The 25,384-nt window shown below is 41.4% G+C and overlaps 2 protein-coding genes across 3 annotated transcripts in view; both read left to right on the forward strand.

The window, feature by feature from the left end:
- Positions 1–12,776, forward strand: part of LOC125898116 (leucine--tRNA ligase, cytoplasmic-like) — a 31,776-nt gene extending 19,000 nt beyond the window's left edge. The window contains exons 24-32 of the mRNA XM_049591786.1: positions 652–742; positions 1,012–1,152; positions 2,009–2,149; positions 3,970–4,080; positions 6,714–6,824; positions 7,724–7,828; positions 9,864–9,959; positions 10,229–10,361; positions 11,642–12,776. Of these exons, the coding sequence (XP_049447743.1) occupies positions 652–742; positions 1,012–1,152; positions 2,009–2,149; positions 3,970–4,080; positions 6,714–6,824; positions 7,724–7,828; positions 9,864–9,959; positions 10,229–10,361; positions 11,642–11,847 (1,135 nt within the window). The 3' untranslated portion in view covers positions 11,848–12,776. The remainder of the gene's footprint in view (positions 1–651; positions 743–1,011; positions 1,153–2,008; positions 2,150–3,969; positions 4,081–6,713; positions 6,825–7,723; positions 7,829–9,863; positions 9,960–10,228; positions 10,362–11,641) is intronic.
- A 2,460-nt stretch (positions 12,777–15,236) lies between these two features.
- Positions 15,237–20,150, forward strand: plac8l1 (PLAC8 like 1). 2 transcript variants are annotated; one of them, XM_049591989.1, is made up of 5 exons: positions 15,237–15,302; positions 15,716–15,912; positions 16,457–16,689; positions 17,296–17,432; positions 18,123–20,150. In XM_049591989.1, exons 2-5 carry the CDS (start codon positions 15,887–15,889, stop codon positions 18,252–18,254), a joined length of 528 nt encoding a protein of 175 aa, XP_049447946.1. In that variant the 5' UTR covers positions 15,237–15,302; positions 15,716–15,886; the 3' UTR covers positions 18,255–20,150. The 2 variants fall into 2 exon arrangements, with proteins under 2 accessions (XP_049447946.1, XP_049447945.1); XM_049591988.1 differs by having other exon boundaries at positions 15,241–15,302; positions 15,659–15,912.
- Positions 20,151–25,384: the final 5,234 nt, after the last annotated feature.

Below are 25,384 nucleotides of genomic sequence, written 5' to 3' on the forward strand. Positions count from 1 at the left end.
GTTTAGCTGAAACACAAAAGAGCTTGTGACCTAGCTACCATTTTAGAGACAGTTGACGGACATCCAAAGCCCCACCCATCAGCCAGACCAAGTTTCTCCTTTTACAGCTAAACAGTACACTAAAATCCAAAAACATCTGTCTCATTTAATGCTGTGTTATTAAAGTAACAGTTTCAGCAAATACAAAAAAAGTTAATTTTTTTATAAAAGTTACCAACTACAGCTTGAAGAGATTAGTCTGTTATTAAAATCACTCAGTGGGTTCACAAAGTATTTCATCTCTAGTTTATATTGACAAGAAATGGAATATTGATAGCATGTTAAGCACTGGCCACAAACATTGGATTATGTACAAGGTCGTAAAATGAAGAGGGATTATTTTGAGATTAATGTTGCATTGCAGTGTGAATTTGTGATATCAGGTTAGTTGATTTTTGAAATAAAAAAGTATAAATAAAAAATACTGCGGCTAGTTGGCACTCAAAGGCAAGAGATGAAACCAGGTAAGTAGAAGCAATCTAGTCCTTTAGTTTGGCCAGTTCCCTTAGAAAATCCTGACCTATTTTGTCTCCGTACTTTTCAGTGTTGAAAAGCGAATGTTAAACTGGCTTTGCCGACTGATTGCAAGGATTTTGTGTCCTGTCTGTCTAGTGAGATGAATGCAGGCATCTTGAAGACGGAGCAGCACTATGACAGGATGATGTACAAGGAAGCTCTGAAGAGCGGCTTCTTTGAGTTTCAGGTAAAGAAAATGTCCCTTAGAAAAAAAACACTGTCTAATGCACGCTTAATCATCTTTATGTCTTAAAGACAAGTATTCTTTTCATCCTTGGTAAGCATTTTAAGATGTTATGAATTTCGCAGTAGATAGAGCATAACACGACTGAGGAAATGAATTTCATCCTGAATGTGTGGTGAATTCACTGAGACTGAAGATAGTGTTTGGGATAGTTTAGAAATCACATAACACGATGATGACCTTTACACTGTGTTTTGTGTATATGTTTGCAGGCAGCCAAAGATAAGTATCGTGAGCTTGCTATCGAGGGTATGCACAGAGACCTTGTCTTCCAGTTCATAGAGAGACAAACTCTGCTGCTTGCCCCCATCTGCCCACATCTTTGTGAATACACCTGGGGTCTGCTTGGCAAGGTAAGAAAATATAGATTTGGAATCATAATGTAGGTTTCACGCTCCGAGTTGCCTGTGCACTCTGACGGTGGGTTCAAGTGTGACTTTCATCCTCTCTGTCTTTCCTGTTTATCTCCCTCTTACACTCGCAAGTAAAACACACTGTATGAAAGAAACATTTAATCTTCCTGTGCTCACTTACATTCACAAAACACCTGGGAACAACAAGGCAAGATAACATGCTTCATGTAGGTCTGCAGTAGCGCTTTTTCCCACTGCTCATTTACTCGTGTGAAATGGCTACTTACACGCACACACACACATTTCCTCTGTTGGTGTACCCATCCACCAGGAGCCTGCCTTCACACAGTGGGCTTCTTTTTCTCATCAGTATGAAAGGAATGCACACACTGTTGCACGCTCCCAACAGCACAGAGAGCCGAGAATATTTTTAACACTCGAATTTATGAATATGAAAGAGTGCTGCTGCTCTGGAGGTGTTTTTTTTTTTTTCCCGGTTGTCGCTTAGCAACAACAAAAGCCCCACACAACTAGCGTTTTCTCCAATCATGTGTTCAGCTCCGCTAGCAAAAGAGCTAAGAGGCACTCAGTGGACACAGTGGCACACACATTAGTCTGGCATTCTAACACATAGTTAATACGGTGTGTGTGCCTGGTTTTGTTAAGAAGGTGGTCCGACCTCTGGCTGTGTAGTTAATAGAATTCTGAAGCTCCGGTGGACCTTAAACTTTGGCTGTTTTTTTTTTTTCTTTCTTTCTTCACACACAACACTTCTTGAAACCAAAATACATCAACACAAGTCCTTCCCTTTCACCCGTCCACCATCCCTAATTTCCTCTTCCTCTCCCTCTCATAGACTGGCTCTCTGATGAAGGCATCGTGGCCCGTGGCGGGTCCAGTTGACGAGATTCTGATCCGTTCCTCTCAGTACCTGATGGAGACGGCACACGACCTCCGACTGAGACTCAAAGCATACATGCAGCCCCCAAAAAGCAAAGTAAGGAATCAGCATATGTTTTGTTGCTTCACATGCTACACTGCCACTGCACTTCACTGCTGTAATAGCTTTTTTAAATAATTCTGAAAGTGAATATTGATTTCAGAATTGACTGCTCTGTTTTTTAAATAGCTTTTCTCCAATCCAACACTCATCTCGAAGTGCATCAAGTTTGTTAATTAAATCGGAGACAGACAGAGTTTTTTTCCCTCAGGTGTTGTTTAAGAGTTTCATGGTTGTTTGATCAGGAGCACAATGAGGTAGAAAATAATTTAGAAAAAGCACAATAAGAGGCTTGAAAATATCACTACGCATGCTGAAAGTAGAGTTGAGGGTCAATAGTAATTTATCATATCTGGATCTATTATAAAATCCACTTATCATTTCAACTCACTTATTGAATCTGTTAAGATTTAGAAATGACTAAAACCAAAAACTCAAGCTTTGTTGAATGAAATATTTGCTGTGAGATAAACAGTTACCTGTTTGGGGGTATGTTTTGTTTTTGTTGTTTGCTAATTAAAAAGAGTGAGGGGATATTTATTTGACTTGGAGTTTAATAAATCTGTGTTTATCTGTTTGGAACTAGGTTTTAAAAAGCAGTTTTTCAAGTATAAAGAGTTGCCTTGCCACTATCATAAGTCTCTCTCAGTGTATTTAGTCAGTTTTTGCATTTCCAGGCCACTTTTATTGATCCTGTGTTAACCATGGATACAAAATATCTAGGAAACCCCCCTTTCAATGGTCTGCACCCCACAGGTCGACACATAGCGTTTAGAGATTATCGATGTGCCACTGCATCCTGTAAAGCCAGGGTCTAACGATAAAAGGATTTGTTATTTGTGATATATGGCTGCTCCATGAATAAAATTGACTCAACTACCCCTTTAAATACACTGAAAGACTTAAGTCTGTGCTGCATTCACAGCAGTAAAGTTAGTCTATTGTTTGTTAACAGTTTGGCACTTCGATAAGTGGCTCGAGGCAGCTGGGAGAAAAGCAAAACAAGTATTGACGAGATTCTAGACAGCCGATATCTCAGGCTTCCAGACCGCTGGTATCGATTTGCTGTAAATGTTTTGTTGCCATGGAGGCAAGATGGAAGAATGATGGGGAAAAGGAGACAGGGAAAGATGGGAGAAGCTGTCTTTTTATTGTAATAATGGTAATGTTTTCATACATGTATGTGAAGGAGACAGATAGATTGTGGTGGCAAATGAGGCGCTAACCCTGACTTCTCGCATGAGAGGACATTTTGCCATAAATTTATACACCATAATGGTTTTGTGAAGTGTATATTTTAACAATGGGCTAATTAACAAATAAATATCAGCATGATTAATGATTCTTTTAATAGTAGACATTTCGTCCTGTGGACATGAAACTTCCCTCACAAACACAATGAAATGCACACACTTACATGTAGCAACATGAACACCAAAAGTGGAGTTATAAAATGTATTTCTATTAAGTGTTTTTATCTATATTTTGATCATGTTTAATTTATAGTGGTAATAAACAGTCACATCAAGACTCTTTGCAAACACACATACAGGCATGCATACAGTACAGGACTAGAGTAGACTTGACAGCTGTCACATAGAATAAGTTCAGGGATCGTCTTCATTGTAGAAGAACAGACGCACACACAAACAGCTTACTTCTTGAATAATCTAAACATCCTTTGCTCCCCACACTTGTATTGAATAAAATGAAAAACCATCAAAGTCAAACTGACTATGTAACTTACTGTATGGAGAGTTTGGAGACATGAGACGAACCTGAGATGCTCCTTTTTAATGCCCTTTTTTCCTTTACAGAAAGGTGACTCAAAGCCCCCAGCCAAACCCTCCCATTGCACCATCTATGTTGCCAAGAGCTACCCTCCATGGCAGCACAGTGCCTTATCCCTGCTCGGCAAGCACTACAAGGTGAGAAACTTACACACAACATTCGTACACTACATGTTACATGCAAATGCACAGGGGTCCATGGCTTAGTGATGCACTGGAATACTCCTGCGTCTTAAATGACCATTAGCCATAGCGCTAACCAGAAGGACAGAGTGGATATTCTCTTTGCTCTTGAAGTTGTGACCCATTCAAACTTTTTCCGCATTTGATGCATGAAATTTAACTTTTAACTTTGTCGCAGAGCAGTCAGTTCATTTTTTGGTTGCATGTAATGGTGCATAATTTTTGAAAGTAAAAAAACAACAGTTGACAATGGCCGTGTTTCCCAGGTCGCTCTTAGGGCTAAGAGGCTCTTAAGCCTCCCGTGAAAGAAAATTGCATTTCCCAGATCGCTCTTAGCTTAAGAAGATCTTTCACTAAGAAGGAGTTATAAGATCGAGCTGACCCACTCTTAACAGTCTTCTTAGCAACCAAACGCTCACAGATCCAGCCGCGGCAGGCAGATTAATATTACACTAAGCAAGGAGATGTTAAAACAGTGCTCACTGTATATATTTTGATCTATTTTATACTTCATTTATATTGTTTAGCATTAATTGGTGACAGAAAAGAATGAATTTCATTCTGCAGGGAATGCGTGTCCTCACTGTGCATATGACAATAAACACTTTGAATCTTGAATCTATATGTTTTATGAAGACCCTTTGTGCGCTCAAACCTGTGGCACAAGTTATGCACCGAAATCTGGCGGAAGAATGATAATAATAAGACGAAAAATAAGTATGAGGAATAACAAGTGTGTTCCTGTATGTGCTGTGCACATCAGGCACACAAATAAAATGAATCATCATGACCGTCATTTATCATAATTTGTCCGTACATATCCCACATCTGCATGCACATATGAGATAGTTTGCCGCATCCAAAAAATGCATCAGGGCGCAACAGAAACGCATCCACCCTCCAAACCTGCGACATTCAGATATCAGGCAACTGACAGGTGTAATTGAGCTCAGCTGGAACCTCATCTACTCTTTAAAAAGGCGTTGCCACATCACGCATGTGTGAGATACCATGGCTGCTTTACAGCATATTTTCGCTGCTAAACAACAGCGTCACCGTGTGCGAAGCCAAACCGTATATGTAAATGCATTTCTGCGCCAGCACTTCAGCCCACTCGACATGCTGTCAGACCGGGCTGTCCAAATGAAGTACCGGCTGAGATACAACGCCTCATCAACTAGTGTCTCCACATATCCGGAGGGCAGCCCGGTGCAATTTGGCCCTCAGCCCGGAGGTGCAGTGCCTGGCTGCGCTGCGTTTTTACGCAGTGGCAAGCTACCTGGACGTGGTGGGAGACGGCACCGGCCTCAGCAAGGCGTCTGTGTTTTTTTGTTTAAATATAATACATTTCCTCATGATTCTCTTACCAAGACTACTTGTTATTTAGTTGTAGTCTTGTTTTCATCATGAAAATAGGTCATTAACAAATATTTATCGTCTTAGTTTTTCATTAGAATTATTAGAACACACATACACACGAGCAGCAGGGAATTAGTGCGTTAGGTAGCAGCGTTGTGTGTGACTTATGCGCTGATTAAGTGGTGGGTGATCGATGTGACTGACATCGATTGATTTCGTTTCAGCACCGCGGTAGTGGCCAGCTCCTGTTAAGAGCTTCTTAAAGAGTGATCGTAAGAGCGATCCTAAGAAGGGCATTAAGAACTAGGGGTGTAAATCACCAGCTTCATCACGATACCATATTATATCGATTTGTTTGGATGATGATACGATGTTTGCTGATATCACAAAGCCTGTCACGGTACGATTTTGATTCGATTCGATTCAGGAGCCTGCGATCGATATGACGCGATATCATATGCCCATCTAACACAATCATTTACATCAACTCACAAAAACAACTAGAATATGATTTGACCATTTTATTTCTGAGCTCTGTTTGTTGTTTGAGTGGAGGCGCACTTGCCCAGAAATGGTGACACAGACGTGCTATGTGAATTTCAAAATAAATGTGTATCTTTAAGATGATGATATAGATCGATGTTTTCATTTTGCATCGATATAATCGGATCGTTAACCAGTGGATCAATGTATTGTTACACCCCTATTAAGAACGCATCTAGGAAACACTCGTATCTTAGCGACCCTTCTTACCAAAGACGTTCTTAACTGTGCTCTTAAGATCGCTCTTAACTGGGAAACGCGGCCAATATGTGTTCTAAAATAATAAGTAAAACAAATAAATCAATACAATGTAAAACTGCCTATGTATGGTTGTAATTATGCACTAGAGTGTAATTTCACTACCTACTGACAGGTGCTGTATGCATAACATGTTTTCCCCGTGGGACAGGAGATAACACAAAATCAATGGGCAGTGTATTGACAATTAATCTATTGTGCTGGCCTGAATTCATGGTCCGAGTGTTTGTGAGTGAGAGTAGAATACACACACTGCAGGAGCCAGCAGTAATGGACAGAAATCCAGCGGGAGCAGGAATAAAAAAACAGTCTCACACAGGGCTCTACTGTGCAGTTACCCAGTACATTTGTCTCTGTCTGTCTGTTCCTGTGTTTTGCGTGTCTTACCTACCTTTGGTTTGTTTGTTTTTTTCTCGGTGTCGGTCCAGAGCAACAACGGGGCTCTTCCAGACAACAAAGTGATAGCAAGCGAGTTGGGAGCCCTGCCTGAACTGAAGAAATACATGAAGAGAGTCATGCCGTTTGTTGCCATGATCAAGGTAAATGTGGGGGAAGTGGGGGTGACAGTTAAGTAGCTTTTGTGCGTCTGTGTCAAGGCGCATCATGTCCCCTCTGTATTCTTCTATACCTCTAACGTGGGCGATGAATCAATACATATTTGCCTTTTGTTGGATTAAAAAAAATCTACACATATTAGCACTCATAGTACTTTTTTTGTGTTTTTATATTTTTCTCTGCATTGTTCAAGTTGAGTTTGTTTACCGCCTAAGACGCTGTTTACTCAGCGTGTCCATTAGGACTGCTTCTGATTGGTCAAAAGTCTGTCCTGGTAAACCTGCTGAAAAGTTGGAGTGTGTGTATTCAAAAGCTGCTTTATTTCTTTCTTATTCTTTGTGTTTTTGTGTTCAACAATGGCAAAACTGCAGCCAATACTGTTTGAATGACAGTGTTACATTGAGATTCCAATGAAATGTCTGGAATACGTGGTGTTCAGAGTTCAATGGTTTTATTGATTGAAAGAGTACAAAACACACTTTTGACAGGCTGTCTCAGATTGTTCTTATGTTTGTTTGCTCCATTGATAAATAATAGAAAATGTTTGTTGTTGTTTTTTTCATTCCATCAATAGTTTGGCTGTATGACTGTATGTCTTTGTCCAAAATTCTTATTCCTACCTTTCACACTTTGGTAAATAAAAAAAACAGGTTTTAATCCTAAAAAATCTCATGGTGGTAGCATTAGACTTAGCATATAGTGCTTAACTGTAAACTAAAACATAGGTTCTTCAATATATAAATACTGCTTCCTTACATGCTGGCGTTTTTAATCAAATTAAAACTGAATATCTTAACTTCCTGTCCATTTCTCAGGAGAGTTCATGTCCATCGTTCACACTTGTATGATTGACTCTATTTGGGTTCTGCTTCGTGTTCTGTAGGAGAACCTGGAGAAGAACGGGCCCAGAGTCTTGGATCTTGAGCTGGAGTTTGACGAGCGGGCAGTTCTGATGGAAAACCTGGTCTACTTAACCAACTCTCTAGAGGTATGTTTGTGATCCAACACTCCTAAAATCAGACATGGCATTTGAGGATGACCCCACTCAGAAAGTGTCTGTCCCAGCTGAAAAACACGCCTGAGGCGTCTGCATTTTTGTGAGTCCAGAGTTAGAAACTGATGTTATAATACAAAATGTGTTGAGGCTGAACAACAACCCCAAGCAGCAAAACACATCTCAGCTCTAGCGCTATGTTATAATGTAGTATCCTTTCAAATGTGAGCAATAAACTGCGGTCTCATTTAACACCGCACAAGTCCTGAATGAGGTCAGATTGTAGAAATTATGTGCACACATTTAATTTTACGTCCTATCATACGTTACTTATAGAACCACTATCTGTGCCTGTGCTAGTGAGCAATAACTTTCCATAAGCACCTCTCAGTTGTAAGAATAAAAGCCAACTCAGATCTCATTGAATTTCTGCTCAGTATTTCATCAACGCTGTCTCACCATCACATTCCTCCCCAGAGTGCAGAGGAGAGGGCTGGACTGCATGCTGCTGACACTCATAGCTGTGGAGCGTACCAGAGCTGTTGAAATACACACATCAAATAGCATTAAAGAACGGCAGAGGAGACATCAATAGTTTTTAATAATAAATTTGAATACTGTGTATATGTCACCAAGTACGCTCTTAGTTTTCACATAGTTTTCATGGGTGAAATTGCTGCAGTGAACACCACTGCATGTGCACAGACTGAACTGGAGATATTGCAGTGGCTGCCACACACACACACTCAGCCTTCTCCAGCCACTTTACATACATCTCCACATGCACATATGGACTGTGGAAATTAGTAAAGTCTAAAAATATAGCCAGTGATTGCTCTCACAGTCGAAATTAAATTGTGCTCACCTATCAAACTTCCATGCATCAAAAGATGTCCCACGGTGGAGGATACCACTGATTGTTGCGATCATTTTGGCAAGGTGTGAAGTGATTCGTTTCTTTTCTGTGGATTCTTTATGATTTCTATGCATCAGCATTCATGAGGTGTTTTGCATAAACATTTATAGTTGAACGTGGGAGTGTAGAGAGCAGGATATGAGGCTGATCCATATGCAGACAATTCCAAGTTGATTTACGATTCATAAAGGAAAGAGCGCATTGGCAGGAGTACACGTTTTTTCAAAGCACAATAGTTTTAGCTTTTGTCCGCACGTACACTTTTAGTACGGATCCCAGGCAGTGTTTTATAAATGAGACCCCAGAACAGTTGATTAAGCTCTGTTTGTCTTTACAGCGTTGAGCTGTAGCTTGCAGTTGCAGCATTTTGGTTTCCACAAAACTACCTCAGCTTTAAAGCTGAGTTTCGCTACTTCTGCAGAACTCAGTTGAGACAATCCCGAGCTCGGTTGTCAGTCAGAAAAGCCCTTAATACTTTTGTCTGCACAGAAGCTTAGCTGAGTCGAAAAAGTAAAACCCAAGTCCCCGGGATGCTTTTGTGAAACCAGCACAGATTTAACCGCAGAAAGAGAACTGTACATAATCTACGTCAAACTAATACCCCGAATCCAATTCCCATGTTTCTGATGAATCATAGCTTAAGACAAGCTGCCACACAGAAGAGAAAATGATAGAGAAATATGCTGTGTCATGTCGGACTGAATAAAGGTGATGTATTACTCACCTCACAAGCTAAAGCTATGAATGGGGTTCAACCTATTTGACAGTCATACTCCACCTTAAATCTCTCTTTCAAGAAACACTTGTCTTAAAAGGTGACTGTTCATAAGGATGGTCAGTGCTTTATCCTGCAGCTGGGGTTTGAGATACTTTCTCTGACTTGTTCTTGACTAGTTCCACAATCAGGGATGGTATCTCAGTTTGAGATTGCAGGACTGTAATGTGGGACAGATTAGTGTTAAGCCAGATGTTACATCCCTGATCTCTGCAGGAGCCTGGTTAACACCACCAGCGTTTGCCAGTGTGCATACCAAACACACCTGTACACACAGTATCTGGCAGAGGGACGATCAGCCGGTAATTGTTCTTTTTCACATTGTTCCTCCTCTACAGTTGGAACAGATCGACGTCTTGTTTGCATCTGAGGCTGACGACAAAGTGAAGGAAGACTGTTGCCCGGGGAAACCGTTCAGTGTTTTCAGATCAGAGGTAAATGCTGTCGGATGTGTGCTGGCTTCTCTTCTGTGTGTTGTGTGTGCTTGTTTTTCAGTCACCTATTTAACAGCTTTAAGACCTGCATTTTTTTGCATATTCACAATTATGTTCATGTTTTTGTTTGTTTGTCTCTGTAGGTGCTTGTTTAGCTGTGTGCATCCCTTCTACAGGAGTGTTTGTGTGTCCTTGATGAACAAACTGTTTGCTGTACACTCAAATCAATAATAAAATTGTGTGTTTGTGCGGTGCATCTGTTTCCCTAGCCCGGAGTGTGTGTGTCCCTGGTCAACCCTCAGCCGTCCAACGGCCAGTTTTCTACAAAGGTTGACATCCGACAGGGGGACAGCGGAGACAGCATCATCCGTAGGCTAGCCAAGGTCAACAGACTCATTAAAGGTGAGTCAGATAAATAGACATGCAGCATGAATTCAGACACTCTTGTCAGGAGCTTAAAAAAAGTCTGTTAATTTACTAATCTAAATAGGATGAAAATATACACTGAGTTTTAATGAAAATGAGCCGTTAGGGCGAATTTTCCAAATGTGTGTGCAGATTATTAATCTTTTTGGTGGAAAAAGTTACATCACACGTTCTGGTGGCTCAGCTAACTAACACACACATTATGCAACTGATGTCCAACAGCCGAATCTGGCCTGGGGCTACTGTCCCATGTTATCCCTCCCCTCCTTCTCCATTCTATCCCATCTGCCATAACTGTGCACACGGACTGGGGAAAGGAGTGACCAGAAAAACACCAACTAGCTTTCTCGTTCTCATTAACAGTTGACATTTTCTGTGCTGTTGGTGTGAAATTGTTCCTTTTTTTCATTTTAGAGCTAGGCAGCGTGTCCTGAAATTTAGATCAGTTTTGTAAAGGATGTACCAATGTATATTATGCAACACGCAGTAATTTTTTCCCCTCTTTATTTAATGTGATAAAAATAGTTTGAGGGATGTTTCAATGTTTCCACCCCGTCTGAAAGCCATCCTCTCTATAGGCCCCAGCTCTTTTCATGAGTAGTCCATCTACATGACTTAACCATCTTCATATCCACAACCAAGCTATGTGCTTTCTGTGTTGACCATTTACACCCATTCTATACTGGTAACTACATTATGGGCAAGTATCTTTACCAGTGTGCCATTAGCACAACCAGCAGCATCCACCCTTCAGCATATCTGCACAAGCAACTTAAGAAATAATTCCACTCAGATTCCACCAACGCCAGGCGCTCTGCCCTCTCAGTGTGGTTCTTTATCTGCTGCTCCCTATTGTTTTTCTTTTGTTTGAAGTTTTGTATTTTTTAAGATGCGAGCAGATTTGGGAAGAAAACAACAAAAACAGTGTTAAATTGCATTAGCTTCTGTAAGCACAGTTCAAAGTGTGAGCCAGTTTGCACTGTAGCCTGTCCACTCCTCTTCCTCCATCCTTCCTACTCCATCTTCCCTCCCTGCTCTGATTTCACCATCTCCTCCATCACTTTCCCTGCTTACCTTTAACCTTCTCTGCACCTTTTCCCTGCCATCTTTTCATCCCTCCCCTGTGTCCCACCTCCACCACTTGCCCTTTTATTCTATACTTTCTCCACCCCTTTCTCTCTTTCTCCCTCTTTTGGTTCTCACTTTGTCTCCCTCTCATATCTGACTCCTGACTCTCCCTGCCGCCCCTCCAACAGATCTGTCCAGAGTCAAGTTGATGAGGTACGAGGACCCCGTGCGGGGGCCTCGCCGGGTGCCCATCCTGGGACAGGAGGAGCAGGGCAAACTGCCAGTCTCCAACAAATCTGTGTTCAACGTCAATCTGGAGGAGAAGAGGGTCACTCTGGTCGACAACGGCCTCACTGTGGACATTGGGGACACTCTGGTTTATCTTGTTCATTAGAGTAATCACTCTCTCTCTGTCACACACACACACACACACACACACACACACACACACACACACACACACGCACGCAGGCACTTGGGCACATTCAGCAGTGAATTATTTGTAAAAGGTTCAGATGGGTCATTTCGACTCAAAGCCATAACACAGTGACTCAAACAAATGTGTATGTTTTTATAAATCATGTTTCAGTTCTGCAGCATTCACTGTTGTACACGTTGTTAGATTTGACAGATATGCAGGTTCTCATGTCACCTTTTCACTGTTGAATGCGACCTAATATCTGAAAACTGGTAAGACCTTTAATGTTCGCTTCTATTTTTCATTTTTTAAAAACACCTACGGTTGCAGTACATTCAGATCTGTGTTTGGCCTGCACAAAACAGAGATGGTTCAGGGTCTTTATAATGCTAGTCCTTGGTACGTAAATTTGATTCTTTTATTGGTGTGAAAAAAAGTACAATTTTGAAAAATACCCCAAAGCTTCTCTTGAAGATTAAACACCACAGTTTGTATTCTGTCCGGTCTTTTCGTCTGTTGGATTTACGTTAGCGCTTGTAATTTTTCTCTATAGGTCGCTCTTTCCTCTTTGATATGATGCACAATAAATAAGCAACTATCTGTATTATAACGATTTTTAATAATGTTTTTTCTTCTAAAAGGGCAAACAAACATCAACCATGTCCTATTTTGTCGCTGGCCAACCACTTATTTTGTTATTACGTTGCAAGACTGCGCCTGGATCCCCCTGTTGTTTTCATATAGATGGTAATGTGTCTGCTGTGTTGTTTTATACATTGAAGGTGAGGCATATCATTCCCTCCTGTTTTGTCAGCTTGTCAGACAGCTTTCCTATTTTCTTGCGGCGGATGGTGCTTGTCTGACTTGTGCTTTCCAGAGAAATAATAAAACCTATGAAATATTCAGTTTCTTGTTTCCCCACTATCCTTTCTGTGCTATTTTATTATTTCTAAGGACATAAATAAAATGAGTGTTACCCACAAGAATAAAATGAAAAAAGACGTGTGTCATGGTTCTGGTGAAGCCACTGAAGACTTTTGCCATTATAGTGCAGATAGTGAGGATAATCTTGCAGCATCAGCAGTCTTCTCATGAGGACAGCGTGCACGAAGTGTAGCTGTGAGGGGTTAGACGTTGCAAGGCTTCAGCATAAATACACGAGGGTGTAGGTTTCATCTCAACATTGGGGGAGATGTATATGAAACAGGAAATTTTGAGCATCAAACACTAAATTTCCTTTTGCTCTGGTGAATTTCTAAGCACTATGCGCCCTTTCTGCATTCATTTAAGGTGGAAATTTCTTTCATTTTGAAAGTCCTTTGCTACTTTCATGTTTGTATTGGGTGGGACATGTTCTAAATATTAAGGGGGGCGTGTCCCCTGTGAAATCTGTGCCTATGACGACACGTACAGACAATATTTACGGGTGACTTAGAGTGGGGATATGCAAAGGAGATGCAATAGCCAATACACCTTTTTAGATGACTGAATAAACAAAATATTAGCAGAACTGAAGTGTTTTGCTTTATCACGTGGGTCGATCTGCTCTTAAAGGAAAGGTTCAGCATTAGGCAAATATAATTATTTGCTTTGTTGCTGAGTATTAGATGAGAAGATCGATACTTACATGTTATGTTTATTGAAGCCACACAACCACCAGCAGCAGTCTAACTAAGCACGAAGACTTGAAACTGAAAAACAGCTAGCCTGGCTGTGTTCAAAGGTTTAAAAGTCTGATTACAAACACCTCTACAGCTCACTAATTTACACATATGTAGTTTATGAGTTTAGAGCAGAAACCAAATAGTCTAAACTGACATGCACATGAAAAAAAACAGATGATTGTTGAAGCTCAACTTGAATGTAATTGAATCCAGGCCTCATGTTACAGTCTGGTCTGATATTGACACAAATGACCCTACCTGTGCTCTTCAAACTGATGCTTCATGACTAAATTTTAAAGACAAAATGAGCAGGGTTTACCCCAGCCCATAAAAATACACCCTTCTCAATCATCGCCTGTAATCCACTAGATGAGTGTGGTGGTGTCTGTTTCTGCAGAGACCCTGCCGGCCGCTTGTATCTTCTTATTTTGCTGTGTTTGGAATATTTCTGGGTGTCAACCTATGGGCCCCCAGCCAGTAACAGCGCTCAGGGTGTGAGGGCAGGACTCTCTAAGAACATAGATTCCAGGGGGCACGTTCAGTCTCCAAATGGTGTGCACCATTTTGATATGACATGTTTCCTTGAGATGGTGCAGCACCACTCATTTGGTGGGTGTTTCAGAGGTGCACTCAATCAGCAGCGACATGTATATAAGCTGGATTCAGGTAGTTTACCTACTTAACATACATTTTTTGTTTTTATTTCACAGTGGGGTTCAGTGTGGGTTTTTTCTGGGTACTCCAGCTTCCTCCCACAGTCCAAAGACATGCAGGTTAATTGGTGACTCTAAATTGCCCGTAGGTGTGAATGGTTGTCTATGTGTCAGCCCTGCGATAGTCTGGTGACCTGTCCAGGGTGGGCTGGATGAGTGGTTACAGAAAATGAATGACCTAAAGTCGGCCATATTGAAAGCTGTGCACCTGTGTAATACAACTTGGTGTCCAACACACCACTGTTTCTGTTTAAATAAACATCATGCCATGTTTAGTCGAGGCTAAACGCAGCCCAGGTGCTAGGTTGAGCTGTGAAAGCGAGGCCATCTTTCAAAGTTGTATTTACAAACTGCAGCCAACAAATCCTGCTCATATACTGCTTTAAATTTAGAATCTGCATCTGCCTTTTTTTAATAGCACAGAATACACTGCTATCGTATCTCTCAGTTTCAGAGCAGTTCCAGGGGTTTGCCTCTGCCAGTTGGTCTCTGTGGTCTCGGCTTCAAAGGCTTTTGGGAGAATGATTTTCCATCAGGGATCACTATTAGTCAAACAACTGCCAACGATCAAATGCAAATCAGCTACATTTTCAGAGGAGCATTCCTTTTGATTTCAAAGATCCCACACAACTGTGTATTCTTTTTTTTTTAAATTTTATTCTTTTTGATGTTACTTTCTGGGATGCACACAAAGAATTAATGCCACTATAATACATTTTCATCATGCCGAGAAGGAGCTTCAGTTAAAAATGTGTCCACTTTGCATGTACTCACACCAAAGTTTGTGTGTACATGAGAGTGAACCTCCAAACCCACTCTAGTTTAACTACGTGTCCCTCCACCACGTAAAGCTCCCCTCACTTCTCTCTTTCTGTTACCTTCACACACACACACACTGTACATCAGTCTAAATTGAAAGGTCAATGTCAGAGCACAGGAAATGCTTGAATGCAGACAATCCCCTCTTAGCATGAACCACACGTGTGTCTTTTGTTTTAAAATGCATCTTTCACTTCCTGGCTGTTCACTGTATGAGCGAGTTTCTGTCTTGAGGGTAAGTACGTCTTTTTAATTAGTTTAATAATAACAACAGATGCCTTTGAATGTCATGGGTCAAACAAACAAACTGTTTTGATTTAACTTGTTTGAGCTTCTGTTTGACCTCCATAGTTTTGACATCATTTCTTAATGTGTCATACTTGTGCATGTCTTAGATGTGCAGCGTGTCTCTGTTACACTCTACAAGTAAACATGTAAATAAATAATGACTTTTTTTGCAAGAGTTCTGACTCGCTGGTGTGTTTGCGTTAAGCGTATGCATGCATTCACATCTGATTATTTTTATGCAAGGCATTTGTGTTCATGCCCCCTGATGTGTATCTGCCCTCTCTGCATTTGCTGTATTAGCAGGGGGCGCAGTAAAGTCTCAGACAGAAGACAACTACAAAACTTATCTCTGTCACACAGCTTCTGGCCGAGCCATCCGACTGCTGGTTTATCTGCTCCGACACACACCCTCTCACTGGGGAAGTGTCACTCCGCACCCCCCCTCCACCTCCTCATTCCTGCTGACTCCCTGCTCTCCTCTCTCGCCTCCTCGTCGCCTCGCTCCTCTTTGGATGCCAGTAGCTTCTAGTCATGGAGCAGACAACAGTCACACACCAGTAAGTGTTTGTTTTTGTCCCTACCAGCACACAGCGTTGTCACCAATGAGCACAATGGAATTACAGCAAACGGCTCACTTATCTTATTTAGCTTTTTTAATGCTGCCGTGTTTTTGCTGAATCTTTTTCTTCTTTTTTTCTGTCTGTGACACTCAATAATACAAATTAACAAAAACATTTCTTGCATCTGTTATTGCTACGTACAATTTTTTTTACTTATTTTGATTTTCCTTTGCTAGAATTTGTGGTAATTTAAGTGTTGCTGAAGGCCACATTCTTTATCTCATCCAGTGGTAGTATAATATTAGTTTAATTGTGGTGGCGTGCTGCTAAAATTTCATAGGCGGCCAGCTGAGTACAAAACATGCTTTAGGAAAATAAAATTTGCTGAATGAATGAAATCAGAAACCAAAAAAAAGAGACTAACTCTCTAATTTCAGTCTCCTAACACTGAGCCTGCAGTTGAGTATCAGAGGCCTAACAAGCTGTGGTGGATTTATCAAACATCTATATGAAGTCAGATCCATGCGAAATCTCATTTCAGACCCAGGCTGTCGGTCACCAATGACTCAGCGTCAGCAGATCAAGAGGAGGAAGTGGGGGGCTTCACCGCAGGAAGTGAAGATGACTCGAGGTCAAATGATGTCCCTGCAGCGACGGACCCGGTACTCACGCAGCCCGGCCTCGGCGTCACCACGACAACCATCACCACCATCACACAGACGGGAGGAAGCTGGAGCACAGGCCTGTTTGACGTCTGCGGAGACAAGACGACATGTAACATGAAAACACAGCCAGAAATTCACATGCACAGGGCTCACACACACCAGTCAAAACTCTGTGACTCATAAGAATAAGAAACTTTATTAATATAACACCTTTCATACAGGAAATGCAGCACAAAGTACTTTACAATAAGGGCAGTATAAGCAGTAAATGCTTCACATGAAAATAGACATAATGAACATGAAACAGACAAGGAAATTCAATATAAAAGCATATTTAAAAACAGTTTAAAACATGGTTAAACTGATTCATAAAATCATAGAGTTATAAAACTATAAATCAGAAAATCAAGTAAGAGATTTTGAAGTGTAAAAAGAAAGAGTTTAAGACCTGTATCAGGAAGTCAGAGCTAGTTTAAAGCTAAAGTGAACGATACATTTTTGGCTTTCTCTTCAAAATATTTAGCAAGCTAGCTTCCCTGATACCTACAGGTAGTCTCTTATTCTTTGTTAATGAGTTTAACTTGATGTTTCTGTGAAGAAAGAACAAATAAATCATCATTTATTTATCCTTAGATCAGTCTTGCATTTGACAGAATCCTTTAAATGTGATTTTTGTTCGTCACAAACACACACTGTGCTCACCTGTGCTTGTCAGGTATTCTCGGGGCTCTGGTGCCGTGTTGTTTGGACCTGAGTTTAGCTCACCAGTATGGCGAGTGTCTGTGCATGCCTCTGCTACCAGGATCCACTTTTGCCATGCGAGTTGGGATCAGGGAGCGGTACAAGATACGGGTGAGTGTGTGTACTCAAGTGCACACTTGTCAATAGCAAGTAAAGATTTGCTGTTGCCCTTGAACACACCACAGGTAGACATCCAATATGGTTTTAATTGAATACTTTACCCACAAAATAACCATTTGTTTATCAGTTAGTCACACCTTGTTGCCTTGGATTAGTGAAGAAAACTGTTTCTCTCACATGCCTCCATGGAAAACAACATATTGATTTATTGATTGATTTAAGACCCCATGTATGCTAAGTGCTTCCCACATAGATAAGTTTCACTTTCACTTCAGTTTTAACTTTTAAGGTGTTTGGGAAGTTATGAGCGTATGGCTGGATAAATGAGATTTAGATTATACTGCTCGAGTTTTATGAGAGTTTGTAAACAGATGTTTTGGTACAGTTTTGCTGTTGTTAAAGCGGCCCCCGATCAATCAATAAAACAATGCGTTTGCTGTTTTCCGTGGAGGCATGCGAGAGTAACAAGTTTTCTTCACAAATCCAAAGTAACACGGCATGACTAATTAAAATGCAAATTGTTATTTTGTGCTTGAGGAATTCCTTTAAGAATCCACAGTAGACGGAAAGCCAAAGAAAGTAGATCATCAATACAGTGACGTTCAGTATAAGTTGTGCAAGTAAATATATGTGTGTGTCTTTTCATGTACCTCATTGTCCTGTCTGCATGTTCACCCACAGGGAAGTGTGTGTGAGGACTGGACCACAGTGTGTTGCTGTTATCCTCTGGCTGTCTGTCAGATGATCAGAGAGATGAAGTGGAGGATGAAGACACAGACCTATCATGTGTCCACCGCCCTCGAATCCTCCTGAAGAAACTCTACACAGTCAGAGAAGCCTGTCCTTTTACTATGCAACCGAGACCGGCGAGGGCCAGCTGAGATCACTCGTACTGTATGAATAGCACAAAAAAAAAATCAATACTATAACATTTTAAATGCCCCTGGAGATACCTTGGACAATGAGTCAAGCCCATCCTACAACATTTAAAGAAGACTGGAAAGGACACACTTTGATTAATAGCATAAACGGCAAAAAGAATCACAGCTGTAACGTCTCAATCAGTGTGCAGGGCTTAAAACAGCCTTGGAGGTTGTTATACTCTGACTGAAACCTGCATTTAAACTGCTGTTGGACCGTTCTGGAGAAGGTATTGTGCAGGTAACAATATTCTGCTTTCCTTGCAGAGGCAGAGACACATCAACTCCCCGCATTCTGAGACAGGAGAGAAGCAGGTGGCAAGGCGCACGCTTATTTGGTTTCAGTAGCTGTCACTGTCAGCAAACAGCACTAAACATCTGGCACAACTCTCAGTCACACACCGGAAACTTTCAGAAAGCAGACAGCTTTTTAAAATTCTGAATATGTTTATATGCATGCGGCTTGTTCTATCTCAACCCCAGAACAGGCAGTGCTCCAACTACTGAAACTGACGTAGCTTTTTTGACCATCTTAATCAGGATATAACCATAATCGGAGCCATTAAACTCAGTTTGTACATGTTGTTGAACATTGATTCCTTGAGGCATGATTGCATCATTGACAGACTTCTGTAAAAGTCTGAAATAACATTTTCTTGGACACCACTCGTAGCATAGGGTGGGTTTTAAGTTGACAGCATAATCATTCTAAACGGGCCCCTTTGTATTTCCTGTTGCAATGATTCTTAATACAGTAGCTGACAGGAAACAAACAGGGGCCAAAGCTGTTTCTGTGGCAACAGAATAGCAATGAAAAGGTCCATCTTTATTTGAAACATCAGTCTGAGAAACTTCTGCGGCCACTTTTGTTTGTGCCGCTCACAATGATAAAAACTTAAAAGCTGTCTGTGCTGTGGATATTCAGCGAAGCTCTCTGACTATTCATAGGGACAATTTCTCCAGTAGAAAGTGGCACAAATGAAGTGAATGTGATTTGGGTGAACCAGCCCTTTCATTTTGTCTCGCACTCCAAAGGTCACCAGACGTGTTCGGTCCCTCACAGACGCACGGGGAAGATGAAGTGATTAAACATAAAACTTTCTAGACCTTGAGGCACACATCGTGAAACAGGGACATAACTCAACATCAGGGACAATATCTATAAATCAGACTGTTAAATCTCATTTTCAGCATCATGTTTAAATCCGAGCAAAGCCAGAGAGGCACAGGGAAGCCCAGTCAGCTGTGTTTGATATTAGCCGTCATTTGGTTTTCAAAGGATTTTGAGAGTTGTTTTATTTATTTGTGAGCCGGTCCTTTCAGTATGCAGAACCACTTGTCTGATTACCCGGCAAACAGGCTGCGGCATAGCTCCAATTACAGTCAACAGTTCAAGTACAGTCTGATGATAATAAAAGGCCATTTCCATATTTCTGATATTCTTTTATCCTTCTGTTTCTTAGTTCACCTCAGGCATTCAATCTTATTATTAATCCAGCCCTGATTGCTGTGGTTCCCTGAACCCCCAAATGCCAACCAGAGAGAGCGGATGTGGAAAATGTTATTTCGACACAAAGTTGGTCTGGTCCTCAAAGGGCAAATGTGTAATTTGTTAACTCTCACGGATGTGGGCCCCTACCTGCAGCTGCCTCAAATGAAATGGGGGGAAAAGAGAAAGCTGGTTTGGTGTGGAGGGATGTGAATAATAACATTTAATCATATTTTGCATACTGTACAGTACACTGCACATTTAAAGGACTTAATCTGCCAAATGAAAATAAATATTTTTGAATCATTGCAACTCTGCATAAGTTTTTTTTTGAGTGAACGAATGAACTGAATCACTTCTGGAACTGATTCGTTCATTTCTCAGTTCAGTTTAGCTCAGCAGCGAGCGTGCAGGCCAGGAGTAGAACTGCCGATTCGGTTCGTGCGAACGATGAATCACACTCTCGATTCGCGAGGCAGCCAGGGTGCAGAGAGGGACTGCCTACTGCATGACGAATCACTCGGTGAACGAATCACTCGGTGAACTACATAAGCCAGATCCCTGAGTGATTCAAATCATTTCTTCTCAGCGATACACTTTCATAGGGACCGTTTTCTCCAAGCTAACAGCTAATGTACCCAGGAGTCAAGCCACATGAACACAATCACACACCTCCCCATTGTTTTAACAGACTTAGTTTCCAGATAAACAAACTTAAAATGTTAGGCTGGCGAGTAATGAGACTCACCAGTGCAGGGCAGACGCAGCAGCAGCTCAGCCGTGTATCAGTTCAGTGAGTCGAACTATGCAGTACACAGTCAGGGCTCCTGAACGATTCAGTGAACGAATCTTTTTAATGAACTGATTCTAGTGATTCAGTAACATCTAAAGAACTGCTTTGCCCATCACTACTTCCTCAACCAACAGCGTGTTATTCAAGTGAAGACAAATAGAGTGTCAGAACGGCAGACTAATGCTTCTTATGTAAAGGTGATTCACATTCAGTGATGACAAGTGATTATAGTCCTCGCACCATACAATTGAACACATGCTATTTTTGCCTGTAAATGTTCCTAGCTTTGTTGAGACTACCACTTTGCTCGGCATTATGGGGGATTTCACCTACCTCTCTATGTCCCACTGTGGCCATTTTGAATTCAATCTCCACACAGAGGACAAAGAACAGGCCCTGCTGTGTACCTATGCACATCAAAGAAACATAAGCAAGGAGGCAAACATTTTGCAATTCACAAATTCCCAGTTGAAAAACACGTTAAAAGACTAAAATACAGTGCAGTGGCACAGATCAGTAAAACCACACCGTGTATGATAAGCTCTGTTGCTTTATTTCCAGTCTTCACTTGTTGAGAAAAGAAGAAAAAAAAACATTCATGTAAGTTTCATGACAGCTGAGACATACCGTGAGTTCCAGTTGGCCGCGGCGGTAATAAGGTTAGCGATGTCTTACTTTTGTCTGCATTAGGCTCCAGTGTTTCCTGAGCCGCCCTGGAAGGATAAATCTTCCTGCAGCTCCACTACTTGCTGCCTACTGGGGGTTGTTAGTGAGCGGGATCTGCCTGGAGCAGAGCTGCCTCTGGGCGCTGTGGTAACATCTTTCCCTCCCTGTGCAATGACCAAATGTTATTGCTTCAGCATCAGTAGCTTTAAATTGGGTTGGTAAATTGGAAATCTATTTGCTTTGCAAATCAAATACACACTAAAAATGTCCTACATGCTCTTTCAAACTTTATATCTATATTTACTCAGACTTCTTTTTTTCTCTCTTCCAAAGTAGTGACTGCCATTAAAAGGGGACATATACCATTTCCCCAAGCCACATATAAACTCAGTTTTTCCTGCCTAAGCAATACATAATGCATGTCTTATAGTCCAAAGTAGGCACTAAATTTTTACTTTTCAAGACTGAGTTTATATTTTCTGTCTAACTTGGGGTGAACTCTCCCCCCAAAATATGTCATGGATGTGTTTTAATGCTGTCTCATGGAACAATATTGAATATAATGAATGAATGAACTGCCGCATGTGCTTACAGTTAAACCTGACACCCATTCACACCTTGCACATGTATCAGCACACACACTAACACAGCCTGGCCTTACGTCATCTCCACCAGATACACCGTTGTGTCTGAACCATTGGGGGGCAGTGTTGCTCCGGATCTGGGCCCCCACTTGTCTGTTTTCTATTCCCACAGCTGCTCAGCTTTAAGTGCTGATCTGGGGTCAGTGTTGGGATTTCCACAGCGGTAGTAGAGGTCAAGATTTGGAACAGTGAAGCCCATCCTAAGTCAGCAGTCGGACAGGGACCATAAAACATCTCTGCTGATGTTCTTTCCTGCTGTTTCAGCACGGAGACAACTCTCCCCGCAGATGCATCAGGTGTAGAGTACATCGACAACAGCCCCTCAGGGAGCTGTGTTTGTGTGGGTGTGGAAATGTGTGTGATATATGCAGATGGATCCAGAAAGGCTCTTCCTATGATTGTGCTCATTGGGAAACTGGTACGGAGAAACCACCAGTAAACAGATAAAATACAAAACACAGCACAGGGGGGAAATAGATCATACCCTCCCAGGCTGCACACGTGACTGAATAACAACCAGTTGAAGGTGGAGTGTTTGTGCTTTCCAAAACTACACACTGACATTTCTGAAATGGTTTTTTAATGCATTTCGCTCCTCTCCTCCTTCCCTCCTCCTGCTCTCGATCGTCTCCTTCATTCTTCCTTCCCTCCATTTCCCCTCAGTAATCCCACATCTTCTCCTCCCTTCACCTCTCCTTCGCTGCCCTCTTTTTATTCATTTCTCTTCTCCCTGACTCCTGCTTCTGTGTGTGTGTGTGTGTGTGTGTAAAAAACAGGAGAGGAGGGAAGGAAAGAGAGAGGTGTGTGGAGAGACCTGCTAAGCTGGAGCAGTCGTCCCCCCGGTGATACTTCTATCCAGGACAACAAGCACCACCTGGGGTTTACATAACACACACGTCCTCACGCTCTCTCTTCATATCACTTTCTCTCTGATACTCTTTTGTTTCATCCTCGCCCTTCCTGTGTCTCGCTCTGTTCTTCATTCTGTCTTTCTCTCACAAACATCATCATCATGGAGGGGTGGAGGGGGGCAGCTGCTGGTTAGCCTGCAGCTAGAAGCCTTGGCAGTTTGTACAGGAGTCTGTGTGCTCTGCGACTGAGTTGAGTCGTCTTGGTTTGGGTTGTGTGTTTGTGTGTGATGATGGAAGCTTGGAATTTGTTGGCACCGCTCTGCTCCTCCGTGGAAGCAGGCGGTTTTATAGATTTTTCTTCCCCAAGACAGACAGGAGGAGGATTTCATTGTATGAAATGATTTGACTTCAAAAACCACTGTCATACACGGGGATTATAATACTAGAGATTTGGCTGCTTTTGTGGTTTTTGTTCCTCGGCAGGACTTTATTCCTCCCTGCTAAAGAATTTATCCTTAAATACCTTGGATGACAAGAAAAGGGAGGGTTTTTTCACAGTATATATATTGTGTGTCCTTTGAGGTCATTAAAATGAGGCAATTGCCAGAACTAGGAGACATGGCAGATGGCTTTCTTTTCCTCGAGCATTAATTAAATCAACAAATATGGGCTATGTTTACAATTATGGCATGGATCAGACTGAATTGTATGCTTGTATTTTAATACAAAAATATGTTTTGAAAACACCAAACCATTTGATGATTAATTCAGAAACAACAATACATTACTTTTATCAATATTTCCATGTTAGTGTTGGTCACATGTGTTAAATTTTGACATCCTGCCCCGAGGTGAAAAATTTATTTGCACATCATAACTAAATGTTCAAACAGTTTATATATAAAACTAAGCAGGAAGACCAAATTTCACTTCAAAGTTAAATTTCAATTAGAGGTACAACTTCAAAGCAGGTCTGATGTGACCACATTTATAAGTGAGCTGAAGCAATATGAGGCAAGAAACAGGGGTCAAAATAGGTCAAATAGTTTATCAGGTTTCTGTTTTTTTTTTCATGTGCAGTCTCAAAAACTCAAAAAAAAAAAAAAAAATTATTTAAAAAAAAAAATCAAAGATCATAACCACAGACTGCACAAAATAATGGACGTAGCTAGCATGACGTCACCCATTAGTTTGGTGAAACCTCAAGTTTGGCATTTTGGTCATCTTCTTGGTTCATTTGGAGCCAGAGGTGACCAAATTCAGAGGAGACAGTAGAGCTGTGGGTAGGTCTGACTTCACTTCGGCCCTCCCTTAATTATGCATAGTTTTATGCCTTAATAAAATGTAAACAGGTGAGTAATGAAAAGAATTTACACCTGTACAGTTGTCAGGACCAAAGAAATTATCTTTTATACCAGGTTGTAAACATGTTTTATTGTGGGTGTCTATAGGCATTAGTCTCGCTCACCAGACTTTTCTCAAGAAAAGAAAGGTCTGGCTGGGCCGACTCTCACTTTAAGATTGGAGAAAAAATGCCCTGGCTCTTTTTATTTCTTTCAACCAATCACAATCGTTCTAGGCGGTGCCACAGCAACGGTGCGCTTGCAAAAATATTGCCGGGGGGAAACAGGTTTTGGTGTAACACGCCCACAAAAATATTGCCTACAGGACTCGAACCATGGCAGAAAAATGGCTACATCCCCGCAAGATCAAACACAGCAAAAGTTAGTAAAGGACGTGTTGAAAACTGCTACACAACCGGAGGTGGTAGGGCGGGACTTCAGTGGGTGGCTCATTCTGCCCAATGAGAGGCTGATCTATGCAGCAAACTTCCGCCCACTCAGAGTAATAGGCATTGACTCACTTCTGGAGCCAACCTCAAGTGGCCTTTCAAGGAACTGCAGTTTTTGGCACTTCTGTGTTTGCTTCCTTTTTCAGCCCTGGAAGTTGCTGCTTAATCAGGACATGCTAATTGCAAAAAAATCCACACAGATAAGAAAAGATCATCATCAGGATAAGTGTGTAACACTTCAAAAGCACAACATTAAAACAGACTGTGCAAAAATCCTCTGTTATTGTCTGTGGTGCTCAAGGAAATGGTGGTAATGCGATAGACAAGTGCATTAAAAGCCTCTATATTTTTAAAAAGTGCATTTTTTTCAGGTGCTCAAACAGAAATGCCTCTTTGTTGAATGTCAAGAATGTCACTCATTCTTGTTTCGACACCCCAAAGGTGCTATATCAGGTATTTTCTTGATTATTCTTGCCCTCCTGCACAGATTCTATCAATACTCACAGCTGTGTCAGGATACTGCTTTATACACTTCTTGCTTTTCTTGCAGAGGTGTAATTTTCCACCATTTCTTTGAGCCCCTGTGGAGTCTCAATACAGAAACCCAAATGCACAGACTACCACTGGCTTTTTGAATCTTCCTCTTGCAAAAACATGCATATTTTGATGTGAGCATGGATTATGATAGGACGGGTCCTTGATTTCACCCTGCAGGCTTGGGGGGACAAATATTTCATGATGTCAGTGCGCAGTTCTAGTCCTAAACATCCAACAGAAAACCTGAGGGG

This window comes from Epinephelus fuscoguttatus, linkage group LG12 (assembly GCF_011397635.1).
Source record: "Epinephelus fuscoguttatus linkage group LG12, E.fuscoguttatus.final_Chr_v1".
Taxonomy (NCBI): Eukaryota; Metazoa; Chordata; class Actinopteri; order Perciformes; family Serranidae; genus Epinephelus; species Epinephelus fuscoguttatus.